At 41.6% G+C, this 26,409-nt stretch overlaps 1 protein-coding gene across 5 annotated transcripts in view; it reads left to right on the top strand.

Moving 5' to 3' along the window:
- afap1 (actin filament associated protein 1) overlaps positions 1–26,409 on the top strand; it is a 64,735-nt gene that overhangs the window by 9,026 nt on the left and 29,300 nt on the right. For 3 of the 5 annotated variants that reach the window (XM_040180095.2, XM_078105782.1, XM_040180096.2), the window contains 2 exons: positions 21,751–21,879; positions 22,565–22,647. In XM_040180095.2, the coding sequence (XP_040036029.2) occupies positions 21,751–21,879; positions 22,565–22,647 (212 nt within the window). Of the gene's footprint in view, positions 1–11,685; positions 11,943–21,750; positions 21,880–22,564; positions 22,648–26,409 lie in introns of those variants that run through there. The other 2 variants (XM_040180097.2, XM_040180094.2) reach the window with 2 other exon arrangements.

Raw genomic sequence — 26,409 nt, 5'->3', positions numbered from 1 at the left:
CGCTGCTGCATGGTCTTCATCCATCTTCTTTTGTCTTGTATGCACTGCATGTGTTAGTTTAGGCAAACATATTAAGCTCTTCAACATTTTCTCATTACCTTATCACTAATGCTTCTCTTTCTGCCTCAATCTGGGCGTAGGTCTACACAACTTGTGTCTTTTATAACATTGCGTTTCCTTTAGCTTTGTGTTTCTCCAAAAAGGGGAAAAAACCCCTGCCAAGTTGTCGGTGGTTTTTGTAGTGCCAGCTTTTCTACTGGCATCACCACAAATGGAAGTCACCTCCTTAAAGTAACCCGGCAGAGCGTCTCCCAATGAACAGAGACATCAACGCCACCTAATTAGCTTTAACGCTGCCCCCGTTGATTCCACAAGGAATCAAGGGTTTGCTAGATCCATTCTCACTGTGACCTCTTATGTCCTTTATGCAAAACAACAAAGGACTCAATAATCAACATCAAAGAGGTTCTCTTGTTCTAACATTTATTCATGTCGAAAGAGACGGGGTGATTCATTGAGTAAGTCCATCTCTTACTTGACTCGACTCTTGCGGCTGATTCCAATCTGGCGGGGATGGCTACATTCCAGACCCGTCTACAGCTCTGTTTGGGGAATCCCGTAGCGTGTCTGGGCCAAGCTGGAAATGCAAGCTGTAAACTGTGTTTTGGGCCGGTCCTGGGCACCCTTCACAATTGAACTTGCCAGATTTGCTCCACAGAGAGGCATCATGGTCAGATCCTTGGACTGATAGTCGTTCTAGATTGGCATCCATCTCGATGTTTGATCTGCTTGCCCTCTCTCAAAAGAAGTCCAATATATCTTCCACATTGCTTGGCTGTCAGATAGAAAAAAAACATTTCAAAAGCAGAACATTTTTCAAACAAATATGGGGCTGAATTCAGCTTTACTCCTGAAGCAGTTTACCATTTAAAATGGCTCTACTTTTGGAAAGCTATGGACTTATTTTTATTTTTGTGTATGGGTTGAAAACCAGAGTAACTTTTAACCCGTGCATTGAGCCGACCCTATTCCTTATTCCCTAATGACCTCCCGTGGGCCAGACAGCAACAACCCGCACTCGATGTGGCCCGCCGATCGTACAATGCCCAGATCTGGTGTAGTCAGAGACTAGATCACTCAAAACAATTTCACATTAAAATACAGAACCAGAGGTAATCTACTCTGGGTTCTCTGGTTAGAGAAGGTGTGCTGGGAAGCACAAGGTGGGTGGTTTGATTCCAGGCTGCCCCCTGTTCCATGTCGAAGTGTACCTGAGCAAGACACCTAACCCCTAATTGCTCCCCGGGAAAAAATGTGGAAAAAAAGCCATGGGTTTAAAGTGTAATGTAAGTCGCTTTGGATAAAAGCGTCTGCTAAATGACCTGTAATGTACTCTTATTTTACAGTTGCGCAACTGTAATTTATTTTAACTGTATGTTATTGTATATTACAATACAGTATGTTACAGTGGAATAACAGAGTTTCATTATTTTACATCATGTTCCCGTTTATTTAAAAAGGGTAATAAAATGTATTGAACGTTAACTTGGCTGCCTATGGCGTTTTCTAGCTTACATTGAAACTACTTGAGCTTGAGCTAGCTAACGTTAAAGAGCTGGGTTTGTCAATATTAGCAACCTGATTAACCTAATAAATTACCACATGGTCTGTGGAATTAGAGGATCGGTGGTTTAACCCCCAGCTAGGCTATGAGCAATTTGATGACTAAAATGAACAATACAATGGTGATGGATAGTGACTCGCTGAAAAATTGCTAAAAAATTGTGAAGCGTAGGCTTAAATATTAATTAACATGGATGAATATTTGAATTGGGGCGGCACGGTGGTGTGGTGGTTAGCACTGTCGCCTGGGTTCTGGGTTCAACTCCGCCCAGTGGCCTATCTGTGTGGAGTCTGCATGTTCTCCCAGTGTCTGCGTGGGTTCTCTCCGGCTTCCTCCCACAGTCCAAAGACATGCACTGGGGATTAGGTTGATTGGGGACTCCAAATTGCCCGTAGGTGTGTGAATGTGAGAGGTTATATGTCTCTGTTTCAGCCCTGCGATTGGCTGGTGACCAATCCAGGATGTACCCCGTCTCACGCCCGAAGTTGGCTGGGATAGACTCCAGCCCCCCCGCAACCATGTGTGCAGGATAAGCGGTGTGAAAATGGATAGATGGATGGAATATTTTAATTTGTAACTTTGTAAAAGATACCAGTCAGGGGTTTTGATTAAAAATCTGAACCGAAAAACCCTTGTTTATGTTTTCTTAATAATTTTTTTTTTTTAAAACCCTAATATAAATGTTTTTTGCTTTCAACATAAAAGCTCATTTTATGACAAAATAAGTTCTCTCTACATTTCTAAAAAATAATATACTGCTACGCAAACGCATATGGACACACGGCAGTCTTAAGACCAGTCTACATACTCACATCCCTGACTGGTGGGGCCGATGATGATATTGATGATGGGACTTCCAGGCCTGGATATTAGAGCCGGGTCTCTTCTCTACTGTGACGCTGTGTGACTTGAGATTTATATTAGCTTGACGTCAGCACCCTCCTCTACTTTCTTTTAAGAAAGTTTAGTCTGCAGTGTGTGCGTGTGTAAAATTATACTGTAATGGACTAAGTCAGTTTTAAGCCCAGTTTAAAAATGATGTCCTTGTCCATCTCTCAGACATATTGGTTCCAAAGCATTTCTCAGCCTACAAAGTATTTTACCGTGAACTATGTGGCACAAATTTAATGTGAAACTGGACATTGTTGGGATACTAGTTTTCATATGCATACGCAAAAAAAACAATATTTATGAACAGATGCCAACAAAACCAGCTACTGCAGAGAGTCCTAATGCTATACATGTGTGGAGGGTATGTCCTTATCCTTTTAATCCGTATGACTGGATTGTGTTTACTGATCCTGTAATAAAAATTAAAAAAACACGCTCAAGTCAGATATACAGGCCCACACGTTGCAGAGTTATTGTACTTGCTACTGGGTGTGTTGGGAAAGCAACACACGTTTGATTGGGCAAGCTGAGGTCTGGACCCCAGAGGAATTCGTCCAGTCCTCACCCGACAAAGTGCAGCATCCAGTGTGTTCAAACTTCAAGCCTAAAGATGCATACCGCTTTCTCCTGATCATCAGCAGACGATTCCATGATTCCTGCTCCTGTGTTCATAAGCTTTTGCACAAAAGGTGCAAGATGGAATTTACATGAGTACAATGTCTCATGTTGCCCAATTTGTTTACATATACGCTGTAGTTCCCCACAGAGCGGTTACTTTGTATGTGGAAGTTAATACAGGAAAAGTCATATCTTCATAGAGCATAATAATCAAAACACAACCTGCAACAATATACATCTTTTACTTTCAGTAAAGCTGACTTAACAAAGGTGTATCTGCCTCTGAGAAAGCAGCTGTACCCATCTGTTATTGATGAATGGGTTTAGAAGATCATAACATTTGAAGCATTCTTTTGGCTTTCACTCCAATAACCTTTGCACTACGCCATTTTTCATGTTGAAAGAAGTGACAGCTACTGAATTGTAGCCAGACGATTTCCAGGTTGGGTCAAATGTGCTTTTTCGGAGCCACCCTAACACAAACACACTTTCCCCTTTTCACTTTTCAGGTGTTATGATCGCCTTGCTGGGTGAAAGTCCCGCCCTCCTGTGGGAGCAAGGAGCAGTCGGACAGCATACACAAAGGCATTCCCTTTGTGTATGCTGTCCCTTTGTGTATACTCTCTATAAACGTATCATGCACCGGTCACTGTTTAACCATGCAACCCGGTGGTTTACCTTTACAGCATTTAAACGGACATATAGCAAGAAAGTTGTTACTTCCTCAACTCACCCCCTCTGAAACAATATTTGCATAACCATAAACTATAACAAAAACAGACCTTGGTCAATCTCGCTGGTGGGATTTTGTCATACTTTTCAGTTGGGCCTCTATTGTGATTGTAAATCGGAGGGTGTGTTGAGACTGAAATGTGATCAATGGTGTATTTTTGCAATTAGTGTTATTGCTAGCTGTTAACATAGCAATAGCTTGACATTAGCTGTAGCTTCTGTGGCTGTTACCACATCCACAGCCACGAGATGCGGCATCTATCTGAAAGCTCAGCAAGAACTCAAGAACTTTTTTTTATTTACCTGCAGTTCTCTTGTAGGTTTACCTTAATTCACGGTGTAGCCTGTATAGTTACCCCACAGGTTCTTGGACAGAGACACACGGTACTGCGTTGCTAGTTTGTTTATTGTGCACAGGTCTGTCGACTCTCCAGTTTCCCCCCCACCTCCTCACTCTTCAATAGTATGTACAGACTGTGATTCTTTGGGTAGTGAATCACAGGAGCATCAGGATGTGAGAGGTGACCAGGATGACGAAAGCCCGAAAGCCCGAGACAAAAATGATCAAAGCTGAAGAAGCCGGACATGGATGCACAAAGTCAGTCAGTCAGTTCCAAGAGTATTTGTCGGAGTTTGTTGAACCTGCCTCGCTGGTTTCCCACAAGTCCCTAACATCATCAATCTCAACCAGAGGCTCTCCATACAACGGGGACAAGGATTGCCTTGTCTCAAAATTAAACTATGTGGCCCAACTCAGTAAGGCAAACTGGGATGAGGGGGTGATTTAAGAAACTGTTAATTCTATTCATTACAAATCCGCCTACTTACATGTGACTCTATATTATTATCTCTCTGCATTTTGGTATGGTCTTAGCTATGTATGGTCTTAGCTATTCTGGTGGAGTGTAGTGGGACTGTACTAATGCCAGTGTATAATAGAAGCTGTGTGAGGCTAATTTATCATCGGTGCACCTTGAAGCACTCGCATAGCGGTAACAATAGGTAACGTGTTGTTGAAAGGTTCCGTCCACCCCATGGTGCCCTCGTTAAAACTCTCAGCTTTGACAGTGGTATTCGCTGTATTAGCAATATTAGCTACATGTTCAGCGCCATGTGCAGGGAGGCGATCCTTCCTATATGGGTTGTGACTTTAGAGGTACTGGACCTCTGGACAATCACAGGTTGGATTAAATTTTTTTTTTTTTTATTGATCCTAATCAAAAAGGATAAATTCCAAGTATTGTTTGACTCAAGTTTTACACAATTTCTATGGAGTAATAGTGCTCAATTGAGTGTTTGAAAAACATGATCAGTGGATGGCTGACTGAGGTCCAAGCTATTACAGTATCTTCATTTCTATTAGATTTCATCTCAGTCAGGGGGCCAAACACTAATGTCACTGTTGAATTTTATACAACAGAGCCAAATGTCTATCCAGTAACCCATGCTGCATGTGTTTGCGTGCGTGTGTGTGCATGCATAAGCCATTCCGTTTTAACACTCATCATTTTTCACATTCACACATTCACATTTCATGTTCACCACCGCACACTCCTTCTTCATCGCCATATCTCAACGTGATAAGAGTCTCATGGCTCATGGCTTGCGGGCTGCAGGAGGCTTGCGTAGCTTTTGACGCAAGCCTAGAAAAATGGGTCGACACACGCAAGGATGCAAGGAGGTGTGAAAAGGCGCGCAAGGGACACGCACTTTAGGGACGCTTTAGTCGGTTCATTATCAGTTGGTAATTGGCATGTAATCTATCGCTGTGCAACCAGTCACCAGGGGGCTATTGCACAAAACCAGGATAAGGGATTAAGCCGGGATATCCACGTTATCCTAGATGAATTTTGCTTTGACTTGGTTGCACAAAAGCAGGGTGAATTAAACCCAGCCAAGTAACCATGGTGATTTATTCTTTGCAGCTAGCCTGCTCCAGACAGCCAGGCTAGGATTAATGCGAGAGTATCATGTGTCAAAGGGATGAGGGTGATATATAAAGTCCCATTCACAGGTGTTTCTTCCTGCACCAATGATGCCCATTTTTGAACCACGTTTTGGATGAAGAACCACTGATATTGAGACGTTCAGGCGTGAGAGGATGTTTCGGGACAGATCAGACCAGCGCGAAGCCATGCTCTCCACATCACACAGATGGGCTGTATGGCACTGCGCTTCTTTTGCAAGCGGCATGTTTTTATATGCCAAACTATTTGCCGTACTGTCAGAAGTGTGTGTTTGGAACTGAAGTCCTTGGTACACATCTTTATTACCTTCCCTGGCCACAGAAGAATGTGTTAAAAGAGGATTTCCACAAGACAGTCCACATACTCCGTAGAAATGGGTGATTGTGTTTGATGTACTGGAGAATGTACCATGTATGAAGAGGGCAGTTTCTGCAGGTGGAACACAGTCAGTAGCTGTCCCATCCTGAATCCCTTCCATCACAGGCCTGCCTTGCTTTAAAACATGGGAGGAGGCCCCCAGTGACAGACAAATGAGCCTTTTTCTTAACTGCTAAAATCAGTGTAGATAAAATATGTGAGCAGGCATCTTATTTCTACACTGTTTGCAAACTAGGCACTTACCAGCCTGTAAAATGTTTTTATATTTGATCTTGTTGCCAGTATATTTTGCAATCTTGTTTGTTTGTTGTTGAACATTAATTGTAGAAAGATATTTAGAATTAGACACAGCTTATAGAGATTTGTGCATAGGGTTGTAAAACATATTCTCGCATTGGGAATAAGCGTTTGAAATTAGGCCTAGTTTTTAGGGTAAATATCCAGAGGAAGATTAATTCCCTCACTCACTTTTAAGTAGGGGTGTAACGATTCATTTTAACAACGATTCAATTCGAATCGCGATTCATGGTTGCCGATTCGATTCATAGACGATCTGGGTTAATTTAGAACGATTCGATTCGATTCAGTGACTTGAAATCGATTCAGTAACTTTACTGGACAGTGCAGGCAAAGTTTCCAAGATCCCTGTTGTTTCTTGTAAGGAAATCAACTTTAAATTAATTATGGATATTATAAACAAGCAAACAACAATTAATGGCAAATGTATTAACCTTTTATTTGAATCAAGTGTCATTTTCAATGTAAACATTACACAATAATTACACAATGTTTTGGATCAATTCACAGAACCCCGGATTTTCAACTACATTGTTGGGTCGCATGTCTTTACAGATATACTTGGCAATTGTTACTGTAATGTTGAGTTTCGTGCTGGCGAGGCCTGAGGTGTCTGCAGAGCTGGAGTTACCTTCTGCTGCTGCTGCAGCGGTAACGCTGCTAGAGGTGCCTGCGACCGACTTATTTAGAACACCTCCGTGTTTGCAAAAGCCAAAATGTTTCCACACGCTGGATCGATAAGTTGGTTTGTAAATGTCTTGCTCACAGTCGTCTCCTCCACGCTGTGTTTTGTTGTTGTTCCGAGTTTCGAGGGGCAGCCGCTGCGTACTGATGACGTCACAGACAGGCAGACTGAATCGAGTAACGTTTAACGTGTCTAAAGTACTAAAAAACAAACAAACAAACACACATCCATACCGTTTTTGTACTTTAATCCAATGTGCAGTTTCCAAGTATCGATACAATTGATTATGTACCATTTCAATCGATTATGTACCATTTCAATCGATTTGTAATCGATATATGTCGTCCGGAATGCCGATTTGCGGAGCACAGATCGATTCAGTTGGATCGCAGGAATATAAATTGATTAATTGATTCAGTGAATGAATCGTTACACCCCTACTTTGAAGGCAAAGTAGGCTAAATAATAATACTACTATATTTCATTTATATAGTGCTTTACATGGTAGGCTACTCAAAGACACTTTACAGTAAAACCAGCACATTTAGCACAGATACAGCAATAAAAATAACACTTAAAAGCAATTAAAACCGTCTACAACTTTCCTTGTAAGTAGATATTTTTACATCCTTCCGCATCGGTCCGCCATTGTCTGCCAGGCTTTTTCTCTCTGTTTAATTACAGCTGCCGTATTCCCCTTTTTTCATATTTTATGCTTCACCTCCTCAGTTTCCATAATTAGTTGCTGCTCAGCAGGTTAAAAATATGCTGCGCGTGGCGTTTTCTCCATTTCCGCATCAATAAATCTGCAATTGATACCGTGGTCTACTTAAGAAAGCCGTGAATGTGCACTTATCCCAGCTATGTACACCTGGATTGACTTAGCTCCCCCTTCTCATCCCGGTTTGGCAAACGTGCAACCAATTAAGCCGCGATGAGCCGATCACGCTATGTCAAGCGGCGCTTTTTCACTTATCCTGGATTTCTTTACTCTACTTTTGTGCAATACCCCACAGGTCTGTCATTGAGTCAACACTCTGGACAAAGTGTCAGAACAACACCACACCTGAGGGACAGATGATGAAAAATAAGACATACATTCAAGGCTGAGGCCCCATTGCCTTCAACAGATTGCCCAACAGTAACGGCTGTCCGCTGTATTGTTTTTGAAAATGCTGGTTATAGTTTGTGGTCCCAGAAACGGTTGTCTCCAAGGCCACTGGGAACCTATCCCAGCAGAAGAGTAAATAAAACATCAGCTTCCATTTAGGTGTTTGTTGTGCTGAACTGAAGGCCACAATGTAGGATGAGAATTTGTACTTCTTTTTTTACAGTTTTCTTACAAAATACAGCCGTTCATGTGTCAGCAGGATTCTATTTAACTCCCCCGGGTTCCTCTCACAGTCCAAAGACATGCATGTTAGTTCATTTTGGACTCTAAAATGGAGAGGAATGTCATTCGGTTTGGGTGGTTCCCAAACTTTTTCTGTCAGGGCCCCCTTTGAGGATAGGGGAAAATTGTAAAACTCCCTACCGCACCCCCGAAACAAAAAAAACAAAGAGGGTTGTTCCTTCTTTGTTTTGAATTAATTACATCGTAATATACGAACTTAATAAAAGAAAATGTTTTTATTTATAAAATAATTACATATTACTTTTTTTACTTTTACACCTAGTTTTATTACATTTTTCAACATATTTTCAACTAAATTTGTCGTATATTTCCTCATTAACAGGAAGTTTTTCAAACCATTTTTTTTGTGTTTCACCGCCTCTTCTCTCTCTCTCTCGCTCTTCTTCCTCTCTCTCACTCTCCGTTTTTTTGCTGTGCTTGTCCACTTGTAACCTCAACTACTCTGGGGGGCGTGGTTCAAGTCCTCATGCCAGTTTTACGTTTGTTATAAAAAAAAATGTTTTTTTAGGGTAGATGATCAAGCTGCGACTCCTCTGGGACCACCGTTGCAACCCCCAGTTTGTAAACTGCTAATATAAAGGATGATCTGATGGATGCTGCTTATAAACCTAGCTTAAAAACGCTACCACCATCGGACGACCTCATCTACAACATTTGTCATATTACTTTTTCTACACCTAAAAATACAGTATGCATGCAATCAGTGTATATGGTGACACCCCGCCACCAGCACATCGATAGTGGAAGGTAGAGCGCCATCATTTGGAGAATAATGTTCCTGAGAAAGTAGCATTTTTGTAAAAAGCTGGAACATTCAATGCAGAATGAGTACATTAATAGCTAAACAACACATCATAAACTAAAAAGAATTGCCACCACACACACTCCCAACAGGACAAGGTTAGTTAGACCAAGACTATCCTTTAGGGAAATACGCTAACAACCTCTCCCAGTCTGTGGTGAGCCGGGGCATTATTATTTCTCTCTACACTGTTCCTCCTTCGTTCTCAGGTTCCTCACTGGAAAAATGCAGTGAAGAGAAATGGAAAAACAGGACATTGGGTACCCTCCACCCCCTCCCTTCCTCTTCCTGCCTTGGTGGCAGATGGTATATTGAACTCAGACTGGCTTCACTCCCTGGGGATGGAGGGAATCCACAGTTTATGGTAATGGAGTGTAATTAGGAAAACTAGCCTCTTACCCTCTTTTATTGTTTCTTTCCTTTTCTCCTGTGACTGAAGCTGCTTAACACCATTTTGATGTTTTTTTGAAGTTAAAGGGTTAGAGTTTTGTAAAAGGCAGTTTACAGAAGCAGAATCATTTGCATTTACACACATTTCTTGGAGTAACATCCAAGAGGAGGCTGTGTAAACCAAGCTAAAATGACATCCCGTGTTCGGTTACAATATCCCCGGAACATCAATGAAGATCTCCTAAGGTTTTGTACTGTTATGAGGACCATGTTGGATCTGTTGACACACTTTTTCACACTTTTTTTTAAATCAGAATCAGAACTTGTGGTACCACTAATCTGAATAGAAGGTGCAGTGATAATCAAAAGCTCTTTCATAGTGCTCATTTAGGGAGTCACTGTCTTGAGGAGTGCAAGGTCAGAGGGCAAAAGCAGAAAGTGCCAACCAGGCAGACACACGTCTGATAAGGATGAGTGCTAGAGACACACCAAGCACCATACAACATTCGTGCTTTGTTCGTTATGTTCACATTAATGTTAAGAGACTACACATTGCATGTGATTGGATCTTGTACTGCGGCAGGAGGACCTGCTCCTCCTCCACGCCAGTTTGGGGCCAATAGAAATCTTTCCTTTTATATTTAACAAGAAATATAAAACATAATGTTCTTCCTGATGTTAGTCAGTTGTTCTTCCGGCCTGCGGGCCGACAGAACTGCCCCTGCCTTTGCAAACGCAGCGCTGATACTTGACCTGCGATCTGACAAGTAAATTTAGCAGAACGAGAGAAGTCATTTGACTGAATTCTTCCAGATGTCCCCAACTTTCCCCCAATTTTGATCACGTTCCTTTCCAGCCTGATCTCCAAAACCTGTTCGTAAAAATGTATACGAAAATCTTGAACATACAAATTTCTAGTGATTCATACGGACTGCAACTGATGACATCACCCTATTCAAAGTGAATGAGGACCTGCACCCCGTAAACACACTTTGTGAAGTCTAAAGATATAAAATAAACGTGTTATGATTGCAGTTTAACGAGAAATCAATGTTAAATTGTAAAAATAGAATACTAACCCTAACTCCCTCAAAAAATCCAACATGGCGGAGAGACGTTCACTCAAGAATCCAACATGGTCCGCCATGTTGTTCACTCAAGGGGCGTGGTTAACCACCGCCAGTTCGTATGTATTGTTACAAATATGTATGTTCAAGATTTTCGTATACATTTTTACGAACAGGTTTTGGAGATCACGTTGTCCTTTCATGCAGTGAGACTGCTTCACAAAGCTATGAAGTTGAATCTTATTGAAAAAAGAACATAAAGAATGATCGTGACTATGCAGACAGAGAGGGGGAAATTCAGAGCCGATTACAAATGACCCTCTGTCCCAAAACCCTCACAACAGCACACGAAAAAAGACACCTTCAAGGGGAAAGAAAAGGATCACTCTACCAGAATGGACAGAATATAGCCTGAAATAAAGTGGACTTCTCTTGTTCCATATCGCAAAAATATGAGATTTCATATTTTTCACAGTTTATGTAGGCTAATTGTTTTTAAAACTATAACTTGTATTATTTAAATATGCATTGACATTACAAAAGATTACATTAATTTATTGATTACGTAATATCAGTTATTCTGAGTAGCCTTTGGTTTGATACAGTAATACAAGATACAAATAAGCAATTCAAAGAAAAAACATGTATTTGTACAATTGTATTTTACTAAAAATATAACTGTTGTATTCATTGACCAAATCATGTTTATATTTAATTGTCCAGCCCGTGACAATCCATGCTCGGACCATGCTCGGTTTTATTCCCCACGGGTTTAAATGCAGCATTCGGATCCATGCAGGCAGTTTGCGGCAGAGAGGGCGAGAGACTCGGAGAAGGAGAGGGGAGGAGGAAAGCAGGGGAGAAGGAGGAGGATCCACAGAAAACGCTTGAAAGGAATAGTGACGTTTTTGTGGCCAGCTCTGGAGAAGGAGTACGTGGAGGCGCGTTTCCCGTTAAAGGGTCTCCGCTTGGATCGTATGCTGCCGGGGAGCCGTCTCCTGTGAGCGCCGTCCGCTTATTCGGATGAGTTCGAGTCCACAATGAGGAGCGACCCTCTTCTGTTCACTTCCAACATGGGTGAGGGGCATTTACATTTTTTTTTGTTCTCTTTACCCGGACATTTCCGCTGGATTGACCCGCGTGCTTCTTTTTTTTATCCTACGAACCACACAGAGACAGACGCGTGTCCTGTTCTTACGTCCCGGGCCGATCGGTAACGGCCCTGCGGTGTTCACTCGGGACGTTACGCCTATTGTTTAGTTACGTGCTATTCATCTTGTACTCTAAATGTTGTACTTGTGGCCTACGTGTCGTTTTCCCCGTCTTCTATGACTTTAATTTACTTTGTTTATACAAAGCTGTAATGAAAAAATGCTAGTTTATTATATTTGAAGGTACACTCCGATCAACTTTATGCTAAGTATCAGTGCCAACATTTAACACAGCACGCACAGGGGCTGAAAATATCCATTTAGGGGTAAACTATGTAAATGAATTGAATTCATTTTATTTTGTTTGGCCCAAAATCGCAAATTACAAATTTGCCTCAGAGGCCTTTTCAGTCTGTACACATTCGACATCCTCTGTCCCGAAACCCACCATCGGCACAGGAAAAACTCTCCAAACAATGAAAAACTCCTCCATGGGGAAAAAAGGGAAGAAACCTTAGGGAGAAAGTCAGAGGAGGATCCCACTCCTGGGATGGACAGATGGACAAATTAGAGCACATCCTATCATGGAACAGCAATCCACCCTTTTGTAAAAATGTGAAAAGCCACCGGTGAACATGAAAAAAACTTACCAATGTTGTTGAATAGAAGTTGTAGTTTATGTCACTGGAGGAATAAAGAGTTGTGCGTCCAAGTATCTATGTGGAATAGACTGACCTCATGTAGCCTGTAGGCCTATAGCACATGTACCTGCACATTGAAGAGGAGCCGCTTCTTTGCTGCATGGTAGACCGATTTCATCTTGGAATTTTTCTTCAAAACAGAAATAGCATCTTTTGACCAAATGGATGGATCATCAAATAAAGTAAGATTGACCTTTAACCTTAACTGACCCTAACTGAGTTCAGCCCGTCATAATCTGGCAACACTCAATTATGAATATTTGTGGAAAAACTTGGCCTGAAGAATGTTGCTGGTGCTAATACTATCTTTTATGTATTGTTTCTGATACAGCTCGCTGTAATGAAACAAAACATTTTTTCCTGGTTTTGTGACCTTAACAGCAAGTGTGGTTTTCATTACCTCATCGTTGCTAGAAAACACAGCCAGATACATTACCAACATGTAACATTCTTCACGTTTTACTGAAACATAAAATAAGGAATTAGAAGGGTTAACTCTGCTGGAGCAGCACTGTTTAAAGCGGAACCCTGGGGATTTCAAATAAATCCAATTCTGACTTTCTAGACGTTTGGGGAAAGATGAAAATACCTCAGTCAGTCCGGCCACCACCCTTTTGGTTTAGGAAAGACTTTGATGCTCACTCAGCTGATTGAATAAGATGAAAGCTCTTCGATTGTCCCTCATCAGGCCAAAAAACAACTATTTAAACAGTTCTGCTAATAAAAGTTCATCTCATTCACATTTTTCAGTATATATCCAATCATTGTATTAGGGGTGGGGGGGGGGGGCGACCCGCCCAAGAACGTGGACGGTTTTATTTTTTTTTTATAGAGCCAGATTCCAACAGAAGTCCTTCTAAAGTTACCTTTCCTATAGAACAGGTCTTTACCTTGTTCTTTTAGTAAACAACATAAATACCTTATGGTATTTATCTTGTGTCATTTCTGTCTCTACATGGGCATGTGGTATTATATCAGATTTCCCAGTTCAGCTGCCAGTGCCCAGACAGACATGACAAAGACCAGATCAACATGGCTACAGGTCAAACTCTGCCAGAGGTTTCCTCACATGCTCCTGGAATCTGTCATGTGTCCTGCTTGTAGCAGTGAATGGCAGGCTACAATAACAGCTGCAGCGTATCAGGTGGCCCGGCAGTGCTTCTCCACATTCCATTTGCTCGGTTTGGGACAGACACCTATTGTGTGATAGCGTTGTAATCACATCTCAATGCCTCACCAGAAAGTAGCAGATTATGTGTTGGATAGGGATTTGAACGAGAGTATTACCAATGTGAGTTTATAGCAACCAGTATACAGGGACGCAGCAGAAAAACTTCGGGGTTCGGTATATATTCTCCTTTTTGGGTCACAGTTCAGTGCGAGTTCAGTGACGCAGAACAAAAAAAGCCTCTTATGCTGAATGCTAAAGGTTTCTGGGCGAAACTAACTCATGTAAACTTCATGTGTCAGCATTACTTGTATTTTTCTATGTACGTGTATTCTGTCTGCAGCTGTGGGACCTCCGTACTCCAATGTCTTACTTTGTGAAGCTAATCACAATCTCAGTTTACCTGTTAGTATGTCTATGTCAAGAAATATTTTGTGTTTACATTATTTTCTTTACAGGCAAGATTAACGGTACACATTTAAATCCATAACGATAATAAGATCTGATATGTAGAAAATCCCAGTATTATTAATCTAAATTGTAATAAATATATAGTTAAGTAACCTGTCCAACAGACAGTATGAGAAAAGATGCAGTCATGCCACAAACTGGGAAAGGAAACTTCGGTAGCACTTAAATGTGTCCGGCTAGGCACTTGCTGATGTGAAATGTGGGTCTCGTAGTGGAAATTGCACATGCGAGTGTATTGATGTGGTTGACAATACACTTATAAAGGAATGTTCCACTTCTTTGACAGAATATGTGGTTCCAAATGATCACTGATCTGGAAACAACAAGTTGATTAAAAGCCACGAACCTGGACGGCTGCATAAAAAGGATATTTCCTTTTTAGGGTTTCAACCTCATAAAGGACAAGTATGTACTGGTCTATGAGCCTTTTTATGTCATAAAAGTCAAACACAGGTGTAATTGATGATTTAGTTTGTCACCGTCATTGCTGTAGGATAGCATGCAAAATACCAGGGGTCCCACCAAAATAGAACAGGGCTTTCATTGATATAATTAATTATACCTGGGTTTATCATGTAGTGACATGTCAAATGTACCCTGTAAAAAGGGCCCAATGGAACTTGACCAGCTATACTCTCCCTGTTGACCTTACCCAGATGGTGCAAACTACTTTGGCGAGTCAAGAATCCCTTTCAGCAAGCCTTTGCTCAAAAGCTCTCTCACTTAAATGGGTGCCGTGTTTTGGGGGCAAAAATGCACAAGTGTTTAAGTGTTTATTGCCATTTATTACTACAGCTTTCCTCAAAGAAACCATGAGTCGACGAGCAGTTCATTTGCGTATGTGATGTGGGCAGAACGGCTTCAAAGGTTGGCTTTAAAGCCAACCTGTTGGTAAGTTGCCTTGTGGGAACAGATACTTTAATTTTCAGACCAGCTAACCATAGCCCTGCAGGCCTTCCCCCAGTGTCAAAATTCTTCTGGAAGAACGCATAGGGATCTGGTCCCATTCAGAAAACTGTTATTTACGTTAATAGGACAGTTCAACAGTTGAGTTAAATTCAACTGGCAAGCGGCCTGTTGACTTGAGCATCATTATCATCACCTGCATTTACCTTGGAATTTTGTGTCAAAATGTAAAACTAACCGTTGGAATAATCCTGATGGTCACCGTGGTAATATGGGTCCATTAAGAAAGGGGAATTTCTGATGATTGTTGTAATAAATTGGGCCTATTAGTTTGTTAGGGTGTCTGTCAGTTTGGACAAAGCTTTTAGGATTACATGTCCAGAGTTTCATTAGTGGAGTGCCATGACTGGGTGTAGTGCTGCTATTGCAGACAGGCAGATATGTAGTAGTAGGAGGGATTACACAGCGAGAGGGCTCAGATGAAGGCTACATCCACACAAATACAATCTACGTTTACAGTGTTTCCCACGCAAAGACTAATTTGTGGTGGTGCGTTTTTTATAGATTAAAACAAAATCTAGTAACAAGTAGTTTTTATGACATTATTAACTAAATTAACTGTAAATTAATCTCTGGAATCTACCTATGATAATGTAATAATATCTCCTCCAAACAACTGGATTTATACATTTTAGAACATATTGTGATAATGTCATATTTTGACGTTGAAAGTGAATATTTATAAAATGCAGATATCATGTTTGGATATCTGTATTTGTAGCTTTACTTTACGCTGTGATGATTGATGTTGAACTGTGTAAACAGTTCACGCAGAGGCCTTCCGCGCCCCCCCCCCGTCAGCCCGCCGGTCGGATCATCAGCCCCACCCCTCCCTATGGTCTGGCCCGCTTTCGATTAAAGTGGGCAGTATCTGGCCTGAACCTAAATGAGTTTGACACTCCTGGTTCATTCAACATGGAGAACGGATTACAGGCGTCGCTGACCTTGTTGTCTTTACTAGACATGGGGTATCGTTCTCACTTTCTAAACAAGCAGCGCGTGCTGCCGTGAGCTCCCTCCCAAAGCACGCACAGGTCCACTCCTCAAGCAGAGCAGCAGTCCATCTCAGCTACAGTCAGAGTAAACAAACCTCTCCGTCCAGACTGTAAATGAATCAAGCATGCCCAGACCCAGAGCCACGGGTCTGGGCCCGCAGCCCGACCTGCCCGTTGACAGCGACTGCTCTTATTCTCCAAGTGGTTTTTAGTTGAACACTCTCTAATTATCTTTTTAAAAGAGATACTGAAGGGAGTTTCGTCTATACCCTCAAACACTATCTGTCTTTAGCTTGAGATTGCCCTTTCTCCCCTCTGTCAGTCTCCATATCTAACCCTTTGTTCTCCACCTCTTTCTTCAGATCAGGGTTTTGCAGATGTGTATTTGCGGTCAGTGAGACATCTGCTTGTATGGTAAACCACCTGTACTGTTCAATAGCAGTCAGCCCTGCTTTGTGATGTTCTCTTGGCATTTACAATGAGGAAAACTCACTAAGCTCATAATTACAGACCTTAAAAATGTGGAGAGAGCGAGACCGCTTGTCTTTCATCATAAACTAATCCACTGATGTGGCTACAACTCTCTCTCTCTCCTCAAAATGAAGGCTTCACAAAGCCCTTATGAAACGTTTAGGACTTTAATAATGCCTGTCTTCCACAGCTCGTCACCTGCAGTACAGCGAGTCATAATTTAACAAAAGTACTTCATCATAATGTTATATATATTTGTTGGTGTTGGAAACTGTCCATGTCTATGCTACCGACTCACTGTGTTTTTTGCCCAAATGAATGTGTTACAACAATGCCCTGCTGTGTTTTGGTGGGTCATTGGAGGCAGTCACTATGACGATATCAGACAGTAGACCAATCTTAGTTTTAAAAAAAAATCATCATCTTACTGTAACTCCTAACCCACAATGAAATTAAGTTTCACAGAACCCCAGAAAGTGCTCCACAAAGATGGCTGGTTGACTCGTTAAGTGAATTTGGGGGGGGGGGGTCTATCACCTGCAACATAGATGCACACAGCTAAAGCTTACCATCAGAAATCATTCATGGCACTAGGGCTGGGCGGTATGGCCAAAGATCCATATCACTGTATTTAGAAAGATCAAATTTGAAACCAGAACCATTCATATGATCTGTAGCTTAAATGTAACAATGTGTGCTCTCTAATATTATACTCCAAGTATAATCCCCTGAACATGTCCTTTAGTCGAGTACTGTCTTTTGACAGAGGAGAAGAGTAATTATAATGCCTGCGATTGAATATCTCCAAGTAATATGCGTTCATGTCAGCGCTGTAACTCAGATATTATAAGATAGACATATATTCAAAGCTGTGGTTATTGTGAAAAGCCTTTTACGTGTGTGTGTGTGTTGAGAAAAGCCCTGATGCCCAGACTCAAAGTGTCAGTGAAGTGTTAAAGACACCTGAAAAACACAAACACACTCCGAGAGAGATAATGTCCATCAGTGTGATGTTAATCATCACAGCTGTATTCAGGCATGAGCATTCCTCCCTTCAACCTGGCTAAGCATTTTTCCAATTATAACAATAACAGAGCTGTAGGGTGTCCAGTTCTATCTTCACCCAGGAAAACCCCCTTTGTCCTGAGCTCCAGGAAGTGTGAATACCTCACAGTGAGTGAAAACATCTCTCTGACATGTGGCTGGGTGGGGAGAGTAATCATTTCTTAGCAAAGCAAATGTGGCTTCTTTGAATCTGAATTGGTTTGATTTTTTGTCCTGTCTATTGTTTGAGCTTAGACCGGTTTTGAGTTTCATGCAAAACTACAGAATCCTCATTGGTCATGATGGTCAATGCATTGTTAATAAGCAATATGACAATGTGATGAACATCAACTGGCTAATGCTACGTTCACACCAAACGCGACTGAGGATTACATACAAGTCTATGCACGGATGCGATGTGACTGGGGCAATGCAAATCTGCGACTTTGCCGCGAAATTGGCGCGCTTTCAGGCAATCGCGGGTTGTTATAAATGACAGCAACGTTTTTAATTTCACAAATTTGGACTAAACAATTCTCACTTTCAAGCACCCTCTTCTTGTGCCTGGCTCCTCGTAGGGCTGGGCGGTATGGCAAAACCCTCCCCCGGTATTTTGTACGATTCCGGCTATATTGCGGTTATATCACAGTATTTTTTTTTCTCTCTCGAATAAACACATTCATTTATTGACGCCAAAAAGCACAGCTGTTCACCGCTCGTTGTTCAACGCTGGCTGGCCAACATGCTCGAAACTGGCCAGCGAGTTAGCTTGTACGCGTGTTAGCTGTTGTGGTTGCTACAGTATATGGAAGTAAATCTGTGTCATCGGATTTTGAAGGAAAAAGGTGATTGAATTTCTAGCACTGAATATTTATACATTGAAATCATGTATCTGAATGTTTTTCAATGTTAAAATATTCAACTGCAAAAAATTCAACTGCAAATTGAATCCTATACAGTCTGTTAATGTACAAATGTCAGCTGTCTATTACTGAATCTTACAGACACAAACCACACTGATGAAATCCGGTCATCATAGTCGACAAGCCGAAGTTGTATTGGGGCGCTCGCTCCTTTTGCTTGACGCACGCTCCTGATCTTTTATCTAGAATCGATTGCTCTTCCTTGGGTTCCCAGATGTTGCGGTTGAATTTTTTAAGGTTGAATTTTTGCGGTTGAATTTTTGCATTGAATTTGTTCATTGTGAATTTTTTGCAGTTGGATATTTTAACGTTGAATTATTTGCGGTTGAATTTTTTGCAGTTGAATATTTTAACATTGAAAAACATTCAGATACATGATTTCAATGCATAAATATCAGTGCTAGAAATTCAATCACCTTTTTCTTTCAAAATCTGAACACAGATTTACTTGTACATATTGCTAGTGTTGCCACCGGATCAACAAACTTTGCAATAAATCGTTTTCTGATTTAAGTTACGTAGGTTTTTTTTTCAAAACCAAAACCACAGACACATCACCTTCTCTTGGGCACAAGATGTGTTGGTGCATCTCTTGTTGTTCCTCCACCCAGTACAGGTAAGATATTATACAAGTTGCACAAAGCTATGGAACGGTAAATGGAGCAACTTAGCTGTTTTCTGTGTGCATTCTGAAAGCTATCCAGGATGCGTGTGAGGAGGTAGCTTTACAATGGGGATGCTCTGAGGAGGTGTTGATTGGTTGATATGATTGATGATACTTCCATCTGAATGTGAAATTTCCACACTCTGCCAAAGAGAGGAGGTGATGCTATGAGTCATCTTGATGTAGCTGCTTCTAGAGGCAACAGTGTTGGATAAGAGACCTCCAAAGGATCATTCCAGCCTGTTACAACGTGCAAAATAACATCACAATTCACAACGGAAATGCGTTAAAGTGAAAAGGTTTTGCTAAGCTATTTCACACACTTTATAATCCCTGATCTGGATAGTTTTTTTCAACATAAATGCCCATGAGTGCTTTATGAAAACATTGGAATTTTATGATTTTTAAAAATTTCAGTTTTATTTGACCTGTGTTTATTTAATATCTACTCCATTTCAACATTAGCCCAGTGTAGATTTGTTCCTCTTTCCTCAGGTACTTGCACAAGCCTAAGGAAAAAACAATACGTGAAAGAGAAAACTTCTTAGCTTAGTGGTATTCTGCTCACAAATAACACAGGTTATTGTTATTAACAGTCATCAGTCATCTTCTATGCTGCTTATTCTGAGACCTAACCCCCAGAGCAGAGATGTCTTGTGGAAGACAGAGTACCTGGAGAACACATGCAGACTCCACCCAGAAATGGGGTTATGCTCTTTTGTGCAGCGACAGTGCTGACCACGACACCGCCACGTCATGCCAGGGAGAGGGAAACGAGACATGTCAGAGTTCAGAGAATAGAATATTGTTGAAATAACCATATTTTTTAAAGTATGTTCTACAAGGCCATTGTTATATTTTTAATAATCTAACCCACATCCCTTTAAGAATATTGTCCTTATACCACACACTTATTTAAAGAACAATGTATTCATAATCATGATAGGACAGGACATTTGAACAATAATAGAATTGTGGGCTTTCGGTCGAAGGTCAAATTGAGATTTGAAGAATGGCAACACCCCTACCTAAATGTGTACTTTTCAAAGTATAAGAATTATTTCCACATAAATTTGCTTATCAACTAATTCTGTGAGTGGTGTACCTAGTTGAAATGGCGGCCAAAGCTACAAAAATATCTAGCTGTGTTTTAGTCAACAATAATATTTCTTTAAACTCTGTTTCTAAAATCTTTTATCTCAGTCTCTCCCTCTCTTCTGCAATTCTACTCCACTGAGCTCCACAGCCTTCTCTCTTTTGGCTGTTTTATCTGTCCCTCGCTCTCTCCCCTGTTGGATAATTTTATTGCGTGAGGAATGTGTCAAATTGGCTTTTGTATTGGTTATTTTGGAAATCTATCTAATGTTTCTGGGAGAAATCATCGTCATCATATGAATGATCCACAATATCAGTCAGCTACCTACCGCTCACCTGTTGTTGGTTCCTCCAGATACATGTGTGAATGGTGGAGAGAAATATGGTCACATCTGGCATTTTGATGCGTTTTGGAGAAGATTTTGTTACATCATCACAGATACCAGGCATGAAGTAGCACAAACATCTAATATCTGACAAAACAATTTTAATCCCTAACCTGAGTCCAACATAGAGAGGACTGCTTGGTTTTAGACTACTGAACCTCAACATTTTAGACCCGCATAATCTTGGGTTAAAAGAGTGGCGTTACTTGACTGTGAATTAAGATTTAAGATTTTGTCTCTTAAACCGTAAGTGCCATTCAGAGAGAGGAAGTAGTCAAGTTAGTGTAGCCGGTGTGGATCCTTAAAAAGCTTCTGGGATGAAGTTGCTGCTTCTTTGCATTCACTAGGACTGCAGCATATCTGTAAGCTTCCATTAAAAACTAAAGTAGTCTCTACTTTGATAGGCATCATCTGGCACTGCTCCTCGTAGATAACCCACAGTATCCTTTAAGGAATGTTGGCGCACTCCCATAATGAAGGTTTGTGTGGTAGAGTGGCAGATTTGATGGTAGTTTTGTTTGCGTTGAATTTTTAAATTGTTAGATTGTATTTTCATTTTTTCATTGTGGATTAATGTGATGACTACTGTCTTGATTTATTGAATATGTGTTTAAATTGTAACCATTATCATAATCCAAAAAAGGGTCTCTCCAAGTCTGAATATTGAAAATGTACAAAAGAAAAAAAAAGGTTTGTCAGTGCAGGTCAGCAAACATCACCATTAATTAAACATTTGCATTTAAAGACTGTTATATCTGTTGTGCACATTCTAACAGATGTGAAAAATGTCTGTGATTAGATTCTGGTATCCCTGATTATTTAGTATGTGTGTGTTTGGTGTGTCTTGCAGCAATGGAGGAGCTGGTGTGTGAGCTTCGTCTATTCCTGGACCTGTTGGACAGGGAGTATCTGAGTGCAGGGATTCGAGAGAAGAAGATGCACCTCTCCAACATCCTCAACAGAGTCTTGTCAGATAAAGGTGAGCAGGTGAACACTATAAATAGCTGGAGTTGGCAGGGCTGCAAGATTGTCTAAGAACAAATTATTTTATTTTATCCGTCCAGCCATCCATGAGATTAAGAAAGAGAGACGTAGGGATTATTGCTTGATTGTTGTACTAAGTTATAGAATATATAAAAGGTCTTCATACCCCTGTTAAAATGCCACGTTAGACCATTTTTCGCAGACCAGTCTTGAAGGTGTTAAAACAAACTAAAATGCACTCAAAATGCAATCAAAATAAAACATTTTTCAGAAAAAAGGTTATTTATTCTTGGGGTCTGGTCTGTGTAGCCCAGTACCAAATGGCCCATCGAGCGGGACCACTGGTGATCGGGGACCACAGAGATAGATAACAAATGGCAATTTAGTTTGTTCAATAAACAAACAAGGTATATAAACAGCACAAAAGTAAGGAAATTTGTGTTTGGTCGATTATTTTCTTTGTCCTTAGCTTCTTTGTGGCAAAAAATCTTATACTGTTGGAAAGCCTGTTTATTTCCCTTTTTAATTAGTGCCACATTTGTAAGGAACATGCCTTTGTGGGATGACCAACAGCGCTGAGTATGTGGGAAGAGCCCATGAAGCAGTACAGGGCACACACTCTCTACTTGCCCCAAAACGTTACTACATACTACATTTTCTGTCTTGATCTTTCTTCCCAGAACCTTCATTCAAGTTAGACATCCACAGTGGTCTGCCAGCCCCACCTCAGATGCCCCTCCCTGAGATTCCTCACCCCTGGCTGGTAAGACAACTACCAGGAGCCCATGACCTATGATCTTAAAGTGCTTCGTACAAAAGCCAAAGAGTCACTTAACATAATGTTGTTCTACAGCCCCATAATCATTTATGCTCATTAAAGTGCTTCGTACAAAAGCCAAAGAGTCACTTAACATAATGTTGTTCTACAGCCCCATAATCATTTATGCTCTGTTTCAGATGTCAAAGTATCTTGTCATTTTGGAGGATGTAACCACACCTGATTACATTGTGTTTTAAAAAAGACTCACAAGCATTTGCTTTGGATATCTGATTAAATAGAGGTGTTCCTCTAAATACCAGTGAACCCAGTGTCACTCTGTTTCTTCACGGCAGCAAGACTAGGTCATGTCTTAAAATAGATTTATAGAAATAAATCCCGAGTGGATAGCGTTTTAAATGTTTTGAGTTTTGTGCCATGCAATGAGATTTAGTCTTTACCTATAAAGAAATGAGCCAATTTTGTAAAATGTAAAATGATGTTGTAGCCGTGATGGAGCCTCCTGGTTTTGGACTCGTCCTCTTCCTTTCCCACCGCCCAACTTAGACCGGGGAGCCGTCTGGTCTAACCGACTCTCCCCCTCACGCTTGAAGGGGAAGAGGAAGTTGGCCACGGTCATCTGAGCCAGTTAAAAGACTGTAGAGCCAGATACCAACAAGTGATCTGGGCATTGGTATTCTTCATAGGGTGGAGACACTGCAGCGGAGATTGTTTCTAACAGCGGGTGAATTTGCATCCCAGGTGGTAGTAACGCAAGGAGTTGACCCACAGAATGGCCAAGCACTCCTTCTCCACCATACTGTACCGGCCCTCTCTCCTTACAAGTACTTTCTCTCCCGGTGGAAATTGTCTCAGCTTGGCCCCTCTCTTGTACAGCCGTTGTACGCTCCTGGGCCCGGAGCAAATTCTCACGTGACAACTCACCCACTGTGTAGAGTTTTGGTCGCAGGACCACGACATACTGAATTCCGTTCTTACCGGGACTACTTACCTTCTACCAGTGTTCCTGCAGGTTGAGCAGGTTGTGGTTTCCTGCCAAACAGCAGCTTGAAGGGAGAAAATCCTGTGGCCCTCTTGTACTGCAAACAACAGAGAATCAAGCTATCTATCCCACTTACGTTTGTGACTGAATTCCCAAATCATGATTTTTTATGTTTTATTCAAATTAGATGCCTGGCCAATAAAATTGGGCCATTATCCGGTCCATTGTTTTATTGCTACCCATAGTGAGCAGAGTGAGAAAAATTATTTCCTGATGGTTTTTGGCACCACTGGTGGTTTTATTGTGTGAGGAATGTGTGAGAGTGGCTTTGTCTCCAGCCCCAGAGCTGCTGTCCAATATCTAAATATCTCCTGCTGCTGTTCTAGTGAATTATGGTTATTTTGGAAATCTGGAAATTTCTAGGAGAAAAGATCGTCAATAACAGCGATGCTCTGAAAGATGATGATATTAGGGGTGCACCGATCCGATATTAGGATCGGATATCGGCCGCAATACTGACAAAGTAGCTGGATCGGGGATCGGAAAAATGAACCGATCCACGGGCCGATCCACGTTTTCTTTTACTCTCCTCGTCGCAGCCGGACCTACGTCGTTTGTCAGCTTCACGTGCGTCGCGCATGCTAAAAGCTACATGAAGCGAACAAGAGAGTCGGCTGTGTGGAGATATTTTACGCTTGCCACACCAACTAGTTCGTCAGCTGTTTTCAATGTCTGCCAACTAAATGTTTCGAGGGGAGGTGGTATCACTGCAAGGTGCAATACTACCAATTTAATCAAGCACATCCAGAAACATCATGCTAAGGAGCACGCTGAATTCCTGCAGCTCAGCAAAAAAAAAGGAGCGGACAATACAGCCCAGGAAACTTTGAAGGATGCATTTCAAAGACGCGAAACGTTTCCGAAGGAAAGCTTTAAAGCTTCGGCGGAGGGTCACCTGCCCGCTGCGTGCGCACGTCACGACTTCAGCAATAGTATCGGATCGGTATCGGGTATCGACAGATCCACAAAGCCCAGGGATCGGTATCGGTATCGGGACTGAAAAACTCGGATCAGTGCACCCCTAGATCATATGAAAGTTCATATGATAAGTGCGGGTATGACAATGCTCTATCAGGGCGCACCGGTTGACCATCAATTCGCATCACTATGTCAAAGGCAAAGTGTAAAGAACCAACACAAGACTGCTCCAGTGGAAGATCCTCCATGGAGCGTAATTCGGGAGTCTCCATCTGTTCCCCCTCTCTGTATGCAGTGTCGGACAACCTTGCGTTGCCGCTGAGCACAGCACACATCTTGCATGTCCCTGTCTGTCGTGAACGCACACCATGCACTGCCCCTCTAGTTTAGAAAACCCTGTCCAATCTCTCCCTAAGATTAGGGGGTGCGTAAGGCGGGAGCTAACCGCAACCTTCACTCTATGCTTTTCCCCCCCGAAACTAATCTCTATTGGCACCACTGGGTAATCATAAACTTCCCCATGCCCATACTTAATATTGACCTAGGCCTCTGGTCGACCTGTAAGCACTGTCTGGCCCACCTCCATCAGCAGACACTCCCGCCGGTAGTGTCCAGGCTGCCCGCACCTCCAACACTTCTGCCCTGACGGTTGAGGAACCCTCTGAGGGTTGGGAGGAGCCCAAACAAAGAAATGCACTAATCTGACAAACACTAATCACTTATCCAGCTCCAATGCAATCTACTCATCGTGATCATTCAGCTGTAGCTACAATCTGCTAAACTGCTCGTCCCTCCCTCACTGAGAGAAAAACACTCGACTAGATCACGACTCTTTGCTGTCCTTGCTCTGAAATGGTGGAACGAGCTCTTTGATGACACCAGGACCGCAGAGAGCCTTCACATCTTCCACCGCAAACTAAAGACACACCTCTTCAGACTCTACCTCGACTAAAAGACTAACAAATTGTAGCACTTAAATTGTACTTATAACGCCACTTATCCATAGCAAATTTTAAATTTGGCTTATTTGAGCAAATTGCACTCTTGTTTCTTGCTCTTCTAAGTTTGTATTCCTAAGGTTGAATGCACTTGTAAGTCGCTTTGGACAAAAGCGTCAGCTAAATGACATGTAATGTAATGTAACACAACGTTTATCTGCAGTTATCATCTAACTACCATCACTCTGTGTCCTCCCAAACCTGAACCGACGTGCTAAAGGATTATTACACCACCCGATGAGAGTTGTTAAGGTAGAACATTAGTCAACCTCTTTGTGTTACTCATTGGAACTGAAATATGAAAATATGTATAATTTATGTGGATCTGGTGTCAAGCTAAATACGTGCAGTATCTGGGCCAATAGCAATCCTCCAGATCAGATGATCAGAGTATCTTGAGTCCAAGCACAACACACTGAATTCAATTTGAAAAAAATAGTTCAAAAAGTAGCTTATATTTCATCCACCTGTCATACTTGCAGGCACATTTTAAGTAACAGCACAAAAGTGAGATCCAAAACCCAGCCCTAGATATAAATGTGTATGATGAGATTTACTAATCCAGTGGAATGCTGAAGCTGGGTGCTGTGTTTAATGGTGTTTTTAAAGTGGTTAAGCATTAGGAAGTCTGGTCATGGCTTCAGTCTAACACACCGCCTTGCATCTCCTTGAAATGTCAGTGATGACTCTTACATGTCTGCTGTAGCAGCTGAGGAATGCCAGGGTGTGTGTGAGTGGTTCTTCAGTGTCAGAGCAGATGCTTTTAATGGAACGCAGGTGGCAGTGATG

The sequence above is a fragment of the Gasterosteus aculeatus genome, chromosome 7 (assembly GCF_964276395.1).
Source record: "Gasterosteus aculeatus chromosome 7, fGasAcu3.hap1.1, whole genome shotgun sequence".
Classification (NCBI taxonomy): Eukaryota; Metazoa; Chordata; class Actinopteri; order Perciformes; family Gasterosteidae; genus Gasterosteus; species Gasterosteus aculeatus.
The sequence above is the reverse complement of the archived record's forward strand: the minus strand, read 5'-3'. Positions and strand labels throughout refer to the sequence as shown.